The 10,977-nt window shown below is 44.4% G+C and overlaps 1 protein-coding gene across 1 annotated transcript; it reads right to left on the reverse strand.

The window, feature by feature from the left end:
• Positions 1–473: 473 nt before the first annotated feature.
• On the reverse strand, positions 474–9,135 carry LOC115471754 (4-hydroxyphenylpyruvate dioxygenase-like protein). Its single transcript, XM_030205569.1, has 2 exons — positions 9,130–9,135; positions 474–1,982 (listed from the first exon to the last, which is right to left on the reverse strand). The coding sequence occupies exons 1-2, from the start codon at positions 9,133–9,135 to the stop codon at positions 663–665; spliced, it is 1,326 nt and encodes a 441-aa protein (XP_030061429.1). The 3' UTR covers positions 474–662.
• Between the last annotated feature and the right edge of the window lie 1,842 nt (positions 9,136–10,977).

Genomic DNA, 10,977 nt, shown 5'->3' on the forward strand with positions numbered 1-10,977 from the left:
ATGATCTTTTCCATTGTTATATTCCTTAATGATACTTGACTTTGTCTCACATAACTCCTCACAATGTAATCCATAACTGAGTTGTAACAAACTGTATTTCCACCTTTCATAACGTATTGTAAGCCACACTGAACCCGCAAAAAGGTGGGAAAATGTGGGATACAAATGCAATAGATAGCAGAGACATTTTTGGAATGTAAAACATCCTCCATGCTGAAGTGATTCATAAAATTACCCCAGCAAATATAACAGTATGCTATTCACTTGATGCAGGCTACCCAGCCGGCATGCTGCAGCCTGTGCCCTGCACTTCTGCAGCGGTGCGTTTCTCTTGTGAAGAAAGAAAAGTTGCCGTCACTATTAAAATTCTTCAGTTTTAGTTAATAAAGTTTTATTCGGCATTTTTATCAAAATGATACAATTCCCCTCTTGCAGAAGACTTGGTACTAGAATAAACAAACTATCGTCTAGATCATCAAAGCCAGCTTTCAGAACAAATTGAAAGCACCACCTGAAAATCAAATCTAAGGCATTGGCTGAATATTTTTGTTGTAAAAGAAGCTAACAAATTCATATATTCCAAAGAGCACGACATGTTTTCACAGTAGCCTATTAAAGTGACACTTTCTCTGATCCTTTAGCTTGTGATCCCCTCTGGAAACTTAGTTACTCTGTTCCCGTTCTTTCTGGTCTATAAATGCTTGCACAGCCTGCCATAATGCCCGGATATTTCCCTCCCCAAAGCCTGAAGCTCCCTGCCGCTGAATGAGTTCCAGAAAGAAGGTCTCTTCCGAGAAGATGGGCTTTGTAAAGATTTGCATCAGATGTCTCCTCTCCACCATGCCTTGGCAACCTCTGCCTTCGCCCTTCATAGACACATCAGTGTCTAGCAAGACCCCAAGTTGTGAAAGTAGCTGGGGATCTTGTCCTGCAGCCCTAATCTCCTCCTCCTTCCCAGTTTCTGTGTAATAAGCTGGTGGCGGAGTTACAAACTGGACGCCGGTGCAACAGAAGGTCCTGACAGCAGCAATGATGTCTGGTGTGTACAGTGCCACATGCTGGATCCCTGCCCCACCATGCTGTTCCAGGAATGTGTCCACCTGATTCCTCCCCTGCCCTGGCAAGGACTCAGCCAAGACAAACCTGCAGTCTGACTGTTTCCTGGGCAGTGGCAAAGATAAAGCCACTTTGCTACATGTCCAGTACTGCATAGCAGTGAGGCGAAGTCCCACACCATCACCACTGATAATGTAACCATCTTCTGCATTCTCCTCCTGATGAAGCTGGAACCTTTGGAAGCCAAAGCACTTCTCGTACCATTTTAAGACCTGAGAGCTACTCCCCTGGGGGCAGGCGTAGGTCACATGATCAAAGTGCGTTATCTCTGCAAGCCCTGATGCCATGGCAGGAGAGTCTATGACTTGAAATCCTGGCAAGAACTCACCTGTGTAGCGAGATCGATCAATGAATGTGTGGTAGATGTTCCCCACTATGGATTTAATTACACAGTAAATTACACATCCTGAATCATCTTTAACGCCAGTGGGCGGAATGAGGATCTGACAGCCACAGGCATGGAGTCGTCTGTAAAGTCTGTCCACATCCTCTACCTCAAAGCTCACATTTGAAGCTGTGTCTACAGAGCAAGATGTGCATACATCATACAGGAGATCAAGCCCTGGGCAAACTATGGGCAGTGCATGGTTGAAAGGAATACAAGACAGATCAGTACATTCTTGGATCAAGCCCAGTCTGCCCTCCTGCCGTGCCTTTTGCTGTGCTGTAGCAACACCTAACTTGGGTCTCTCGTTGACTAAGAAAACCGCAGAGCCTTTCTTCACTGCAAACTGTCGAGTCGTTTCTGTAACCCTCACGGCAAACAGATGGAACTGGAATTTGTTGACCAGTTCCTGGAGCAGTGCTGCTCCATTGGTGACGTGAAATGCAATGTGGTTCAAAGTTAAGAAAGGAGTGGCCATAATCTTCCAGGGAGGGGTTCAACAACAGCAAGTTCTGAAACAAAGAGAACGGGTGTTGAAGATCAACATTAGTGTGTTGCATGCTTTCACTTTGGAGAAGCTGGGCTTCTAAGTCACTCGTGCACAGGAACAGTGAGGTCACACAGGGGTTAACTGAAACCTTACAACAGAAGAAAACATGGGAAATGGACCAATAACTCCAGAGACTGGGCCAACTGAGTCGAACAGGAAAACTTTATTATGGACTCGACACAGATCTGTGTTTCAGCCACAGGCCTGTCTCAGGAGTCTATAAAAATATATAAAATAGTATATAAACTAATCCTACATAATAATTTGCACCATGAATGTTCCATGAAAGGAGAAAGGGAAATGGGACCTGATATACCGCCTTTCTGAGGTTTTTGCAACTACATTCAAAGCGGTTTACATATATTCAGGTACTTATTTTGTACCAGGGGCAATGGAGGGTTAAGTGACTTGCCCACAGTCACAAGGAGCTGCAGTGGGAATTGAACTCAGTTCCCCAGGATCAAAGTCCACTGCACTAACCACTAGGCTACTCCTGCATTCTGATTGGCTGTGCCTCGGTCTGAAGCCTTGGTTTACGTCAACGCAAGTATCAAACCAGCAGCCCGCACACAACGCAACAAACCGCGACCCTCCCCTTCCAGTTGCAGGACCGCCCGCCTCCCCCGAGTTGAAGACCCCCACGCATCACTCTCCTCTCTCCTCTGAGTGTCCCTCGCCTTCCTAAGTGCTGGTCACAATTTAATAATTCTAACACCGTGGTCCGGCATCTACAGTAAATGTGAGCAGGCACGGCACTTCAACGTGCGTTCCTTTCTGTCTCAGCTGTGCCTGTGGTCCTGCCCTTCCGGAAACAGGAAATGAGGGCGGGACCAGAGGCACAGCTGAGACAGAAAGGAACGCAAGTTGAAGTGCCGTGCCTGCTCGCATTTACTGCAGATGCCAGACCACGATGTAAGAATTATTAAATTGTGACCAGCACTTAGGAAGGCGAGAGGGGAGTAATGCGCGGCGGTCTTCAACTCGGAGGAGAGGAGGGGGCAGACCTGCAACTGGAAGGGGACATGGAAATTAACATCACACACACTGTCTCTTATACTCGCTCTCACACACACTGTCTCTGACATACTCAGTCTCTCTGTCACTGTCTCTCAAGTCCCAGGTACAGAGCTTGGTGGAGGGGAAGGAAGGGGAGACGAACATTGAATCTCTGTCTCTCTCACTCATACACACACACTCTGTGTGTCTCTCTCTTACACTCTCACTGTCTATCTCTCACACATACTCACTAACAACCACACAGAAACAAAACAATACACATCTCATTCTGCATATTACTCGTAATACACTCTTGAAATATTTTCATTTCCATCACAGCACATTGGTCCTAACAGTTCCATTCAAAACATTAATGGCAGAAAGTCACGCCCGTTTGATTTCTTAAAGAAACGGGCCTTTTTTCACTAGTACATAAAGTTTTCCTGTTGGACTCTGTTGTCCCAGTGTCTGGAGTTATTGGTCCATTTCCCACTTTTTCTTCTGTTTCGTGGGATCTTCCTATTTTGTCCCAATAACTAGAGGAGTGTGGTAGCCGTGTTAGTCCACTCTTAAGGTTATCAATAGAAATCAAACAAAATAAAACATGGAAAAGAAAATAAGATGATACCTTTTTTATTGGACATAACTTAATACATTTCTTGATCGGATCTGAGGAAGAAGGGCAACCTTCGAAAGCTAATCAAGAAATGTATTAAGTTATGTCCAATAAAAAAGGTATCATCTTATTTTCTTTTCCATGTTTTATTTTGTTTGATTTCTATTGATTCTACATGGAATGTTGCTATTTCACTAGCAACATTCCATGTAGAAGTCGGCCCTTGCGGATCACCAATGTGGCCGCGCAGGCTTCTGTGAGTCTGACGTCCTGCACGTATGTGCAGGACGTCAGACTCACAGAAACAGAAGCCTGCGCAGCCTTCTACATGGAATGTTGCTAGTGGAATAGCAACATTCCATGTAGAATCTCCAATAGTAGCAACATTCCATGTAGAATCTCCAATACTAGCAACATTCCATGTAGAATCTCCAATGGTATCTATTTTACTGTCATAGTAATGCTTGAATGTTTTCACTTATATACACTGTCAGCTAGCACATTTGCTTATTTCCGATCTGAGGAAGAAGGGCAACCTTCGAAAGCTAATCAAGAAATGTATTAAGTTATGTCCAATAAAAAAGGTATCATCTTATTTTCTTTTCCATGTTTTATTTTGTTTGGTCCCAATAACTGAAACCTTAGGCATTGATTTTCTGGTGTTTGGCCCTCGGTCCCTCCCTGCCTTGCCCTGATCTCTGTCCATCCCTGCTGTGCTAAGTAGGTTCATGATCCGTGGACTCCCCCGCTCCAAACCCCTGCCGGTCGGGGTGGTTTGCGTCAGTGAGTCCTGGTTAGCTCAGTGGCCCTTGGTCTCTTGGGTCGGTCATTACTTCCCAAATCCATAACGCCCTGTCCTACTTCTGGATTGGTAAAGGAAAGAGATTCTGCTCTACACGTGCTACTACCCACCCAGCTCAACTCACCGCACAACACGCTGCGCCTCCCAGTGATCCTTTGCGGCCGCCGGCAAAGCTAAAGAATGAGCCAATCCATGTGCGAGCTGAGGCCACACCCACGGGAAGTTTCCTCTGATTGGAAGATAGAGTTGAGGACGCGCCCGCCTGTAGGGAGCGGCTAGACCTCAAGAGGAACAGGTGATTGGAGGGAAGCCGCTGGGGGCGTGCGTGTTTCAGGAGGGGCGTGCGTGAAAGGAGCGTTCCAACTAGCAAAGTTAGATTGAGAAAGGAGACGGCACAAGGAGGGTTGATTGCGAACAGCAGGTGACATGACGTCAAAACGTTGAAGCCACTAAGGTTAAGACTATGGCAGCAGGGCCCATTTTATTCCTATGGGGCCCTGCTGTAGATAACTCAAACTAATCTTTATTATTATTATTTATGGCACTTCTATCCCACATTTTCCCACCTACTTGCAGGCTCAATGTGGCTTACAAAGCATCGCCATACCAGGGTACAGAATACAATTGGTGTTACAGAGAAATCAAAGAAACAGGAGAGTTTAGTAAAACACCCTCTATATTTCCCCCTTCCCCGCGCAACCGTCATTCAAGTACACTCATAACAAAGCAAGCAAACCTATGAGCTGCTGCTTCCACGTTGTCCTTCTTTATTGTTGGTGGCATTTTTATTTCATGACTTATATTTTTCAACATGCCGGCTTGTGCAGCATATGGATGTGCACAGGGGAAGCATAATAACGGATTAACTTGTCATAGATAGAGTAGTCATTTGTTATAAATTGTAATCAGTTTGTCATTTGGAGGAACTGGTTATAGGGACACCCTAGCATGTGTTATATTCTACTACTACTACTTATCATTTCTGTAGCGCTATTAGACGTACAAAGCGCTGTACACTTGAACATGACGAGACAGTCCCTGCTCGACAGAGCTTACAATCTAATTAGGACAGACAAACAGGCCAAACAAGAGATAAGGACAAAGAGTAGCAAGATTCCGGAATCCCACAGTAGCAAGATTCCGTGCGGAATCCCAAAGAGTAACAACATTCTGTGCAGAATCCCAAAGAGTATCAACATTCCAAAATCCCAAAGAGTAGCAACATTCCAAAATCCCAACGACGACTACTACTACTACTGAGGCAGCTTGGGCAGAGAAATCATATTAATTTTAACTTTGGTTCAGTCCTGCAAGTGATGGAATGCCATCTGGTTTTAATTTGCTCAGAAGTCTAGCTTTTGCTAGACTAGAGGTTAGAAAGGTCAGAGAGAAATGAAACTTTCTTTGTCCCTTTTTGAGTTAATGTTAGTTCAAAGGTATTATTTACCACATCTGGATGCCATTATGAGCAAGGCATACTGGACAGTTTTGCAGGCAGTTTAATGGATTAGATTGAACGCTGTTTAGAATAAGATAGTTTAGATATAGATATTCTTGATAATTTAGATTTTGTCTTATAAGGAATTCTGATTTCTGCTTATTTTAAAATATGTTTTATTCTGTTTAATTAATAAGTTCTATTTCTATGTAGAATATATTTTCAATCCAGTGTCTGACTTTTCAAGTGAGCTTTGTCTGCAGTTTAAGAGGTCATCATCTGGTTTGAATTATCCACAGTCCTAGCTAGTTTTGTGTATGAAACTAATAGGTGAAAGAGGTCAGGACAAGTCAACTCTCTTCTCCTTGATTGATTAGCTAAGTGTAGGACTGGTCTTCTGAAAGTAATAACAAACCATGTCTGTGTGCCATTAAGCAAGATTGGCCCCTTAGCCCCTCAATGAACCTAAGTTATGAAGTTAGCTGATTATGTGAATAATAATAAACTGCAGGAGATAGGTGCCACATTGTCTAGTTTGAGAGGCCCCAGGTCATAGGTCAGTTTAGGAAATATCTGAAACCTATGTAACTGATATTTTTAAGTAATGTGTAAGTAATAATTAGTTCAAGACAGGGTAATCAATCTATTCTTTGCCATCTGGTGAGAAAGGGGGGCTAGAAGGGTGTAGGAATAATATAAAGGAGAGCAGAAGCAGCTTACATTAGAGAAGGATCCAGAGAAGAAGAGAAGGAGCTGAGACGAGAGAGGACAGACAGGAGACGCAGGATCCAGAGAGCTCAGAAGAAGAGACACAGAAGGACAGGACACAGAGAGAGCTAGAGCTGATGTCCTACTTTGTTTGCTGGCAAATAAAGAAGATTTCTCTCTCAATCTGGTGTGTGGTGTTTGACTCCTGAAGTACCACAGATTCTGCTAACAATAGTGGTAATTCCTGCAACACTACTTATCATTTCTGTAGCGCTACTAGACATACGCAGTGCTGTACACTTGAACATGAAGAGACAGTCCCTGCTCGACAGAGCTTACAATCTAATTAGGACAGACAAACAAGAGATAAGGACAAAGAGTAGCAAGATTCCGGAATCCCACAGTAGCAAGATTCCGTGCGGAATCCCAAAGAGTAACAACATTCTGTGCAGAATACCAAAGAGTATCAACATCCAAAATCCCAAAGAGTAGCAACATTCCAAAATCCCAACGACTACTACTATTACTACTTATCATTTCTGTAGCGCTACTAGACATACGCAGTGCTGTACACTTGAACATGAAGTGACAGTCCCTGCTCGACAGAGCTTACAATCTAATTAGGACAGACAAACAGGACAAACAAGAGATAAGGGAATATTAAAGTGAGGATGATAAAATAAGGGTTCTGAACAAATTAAAAAGGGTTAGGAGTTAAAAGCAGTATCAAAAAGGTGGGCTTTTAGCTTAGATTTGAAGATGGCCAGAGATGGAGCTTGACGTACCGGCTCAGGAAGTCTATTCCAGGCATATGGTGCAGCAAGATAAAAGGAACAGAGTCTGGAGTTAGCAGTGGAGGAGAAGGGTGCAGATAAGAGAGATTTACCCAGTGAACGGAGTTCCCGGGGAGGAATGTAGGAAGAGATGAGAGTGAAGAGGTACTGAGGAGCTACAGAGTGAATGCACTTATAGGTCAATAAGAGGAGTTTGAACTGTATGCGGAAACGGATAAGAAGCCAGTGAAGTGACTTGAGGACAGGGCTAATATGAGCATAACGACCCTGGCGGAATATTAGTTGTGCAGCAGAATTTTGAACAGATTGAAGAGGAGAGAGATGGCTAAGTGGGAGACCTGTGAGAAGCAAGTTGCAATAGTCTAAGCGAGAGGTGTGGATGAGGGTTCTGGTAGTGTGCTCAGAAAGGAAAGGGCGAATTTTGCTGATGTTATAGAGAAAGAAACGACAGGTTTTAGCAGTCTGCTGAATATGTGCAGAGAAGGAGAGGGAGGAGTCGAAGATGACCCCAAGGTTACAAACTGATGAGACAGGAAGGATGAGAGTGTTATCCACAGAAACAGAGAATGGAGGAGGAGAAGAGGTTGGTTTAGGGGGAAAGATGATAAGCTCAGTCTTGGTCATGTTTAGTTTCAGATGGCGCTGAGACATCCAGGCAGGAATGTCATACAGGCAGGCTGATACTTTGGCCTGGATTTTGGCTGAGGTTTCTGGTGTGGAGAGGTAGATCTGGGAGTCATCAGTGTAAAGATGATACTGAAAACCATGGGATGAGATCAGGGTACCAAGGGAAGACGTATAGATGGAGAAAAGAAGAGGTCCCAGGACAGATCCCTGAGGTACACCAACTGACAGTGGCATAGAAGTAAAGGAGGATCCACTAGAGTATACACTAAAGGTACGCTGGGAGAGATAAGAAGAAAACCAGGAAAGAACAGAGCCCTGAAATCCAAGATTGGGTGTGAATGGAACAGCATTGGGCAGTTCCGCACCCTTCTACGGTTACCTTTTTCTGAGATCTTGGGATGTATTAAATGGGCAACAATGAGCGTAGGGGGTCTTCTCAAAACTTGGTATGTTATCAGGCAAAGACTTTTCTCAGAAAGTGCTTTCTACAAATGGCTATATGATATGCCGCAGGGTTTCCACCAAGTAGGCTGGATGAGGTGTTCCGACAGTGGGAGAACAAGGGTCTGTCTGCTTTGTGTCAGATCTGGGAGAAAGGGGAGTTTTTTCCTTACTCAGGGAAGAATATGGATTCCCCCCCCCCCCCCCCAACTAGGCCTTTCAGTATAGACAAATCAGAGACTATATTTCTCATACAGCATGAGGGGGATATTACTCTGGAGAAGACTTTTAATGGAGCGGGCCTTGAGAGGAGGGGGTGGTAGGCATAGGAGCCAACTTTTCAAAATTAATGGGGGTGCTAAGCCCAATGGAAATAAACTTTCCATGGCCAGATACAAGGAATTTTCTCAATATTGGGGGTGCTCAAGCACCCACAGCACCCACAGAGTCGGCTCCAATGGTGGTAGGGTTTCTATCTCCTGACTTCATCAAGCACTGGCTCTGACCTATTCCCCCCTGGACTATTTTGTGTAATGCTGGGAGGGGGACTTGGGGGAGACCTATGAGAGGTGGAAATGGGAATTTAGCTAAAACTCATCAGTAGTGTCACGGTTCCACCATGACTGTTGCCTTATGGTGGCTGGTGTCTGCCTCACCTGCATTCCCTTGTGGACTTAGATGTCACTCCTAGTCTGTGTGTCAGCCACGGGCACACAGTGACTTCTGGGACACGTGCATCTGGATGACATCATCTTAGAACCACATTTAGTGGCAGCTCGAACTTCGGCTGATGCTTTCGTGTCTGCTGCTTCCTCCTTGTAGAGTTTGTGAGTGGTTAGCTTCAGAACATAATATAAGAACAGTGCTGGGCAGACTTCTATGGTCTGTGCCCTGAGTAAGGCAAGGACAAATCAAACTCAGGTATACATATAAAGTATCACATACCATGTAATTGAGTTTATCTTGAGCAGATTGCATGGACCGTAAGTCTTTATCTGCCATCACTTACTATGACACTAGCTCAGTCTGTTCCAGTGAGGCCTGCTCTTCGGGAGCCTTGCTGTATCTTCCAGTGTACCTCGCTCTTTGGGAGTCTTGCTCCACCTGTCTCCGCGAGCCTAGCTTTGTCTTCGTGCCCTGCTTGCTCCTGTCCAGGTGGTGACCTGTCTACCACAGGGATTTCCTTGTGGTCTAAGATCTCACCATCTAGACTATGATGAGTGGGTAGTGTGGTAATTGAAAATGGACACAAAATGTTTTGTCATTGGTAGTACACCCCACAACAAATGCTACAACTCTTTAAATATGGAACCGGCCTTTGCTGGCGTAACTGTGGTACTGTGTGAGATATGTTTCATATTTGGTGGACCTGCCCCATTGTCCAGACCTGTTAGGGGGCTGTTGTTCATATGGTTCAGGAGATACTGGGGATTCAGTACCCTCTGAAAGTGGAGTGTTGCCTGCTTCATCACAAACATAAGAGTAGGCCATACTGGGTCAGACCAATGGTCCATCTAGCCCAGTGTCCTGTTTTCCAACAGTGGCCAAGCCAGGTCACAAGTACCTGGCAGAAACCCAAATTGTGGCAACATTCCATGCAGAACCCCAAAGAGTAGCAACATTCCATGTAGAATCCCAAATAATAGCAATATTCTGGAATCCTAAAGAGTGACAAGATTCTATGCAAAATCTCAAAGAGTAGCAACATTCCATGTAGAACCCTGAAGAATAGCAAGATTCTGGAATCCTACAAAATAGTAGCATTTCATGTAGAACCCCAAAGAATAGCAAGATTCTGGAATCCTAAAGAGGGACAAGATTCCATGCAGAACCCCAAAGAGTAGCAACATTCCATGTAGAATCCCAAAGAATAGCAAGATTCTGGAATCCTAAAGAGTGACAAGATTCTATGCAAAATCTCAAAGAGTAGCAACATTCCATGTAGAACCCTGAAGAATAGCAAGATTCTGGAATCCTACAAAATAGCAGCATTTCATGTAGAACCCCAAAGAATAGCAAGATTCTGGAATCCTAAAGAGGGACAAGATTCCATGCAGAACCCCAAAGAGTAGCAACATTCCATGTAGAACCCCAAAGACTACTACTACTACTACTTAGCATTTCTATAGCGCTGCCAGGGTTACGCAGCGCTGTACAAGTTTAAACATGGGGAAGGACAGTCCCTGCTCAAGAGAGCTTACAATCTAAAGGTAACAAACTATGTAGTCAGTGTAGGTATCATGAATGGGGAAGGTGGTTAGGCGCCAAAAGCAAGGGAGAAGAGATGGGCTTTGAGTAAGGACTTGAAAATGGGCAAGATTCTGGAATCCTAAATAATAGCAACGTTCCATGTAGAACCCCAAAGAATAGCAAGATTCTGGAATCCTAAAGAGGGACAAGATTCCATGCAGAACCCCAAAGAGTAGCAACATTCCATGTAGAATCCCAAAGAATAGCAAGATTCTGGAATCCTAAAGAGTGACAAGATTCCATGCAGAATCTCA

This window comes from Microcaecilia unicolor, chromosome 6, assembly GCF_901765095.1.
Source record: "Microcaecilia unicolor chromosome 6, aMicUni1.1, whole genome shotgun sequence".
Classification (NCBI taxonomy): domain Eukaryota; kingdom Metazoa; phylum Chordata; class Amphibia; order Gymnophiona; family Siphonopidae; genus Microcaecilia; species Microcaecilia unicolor.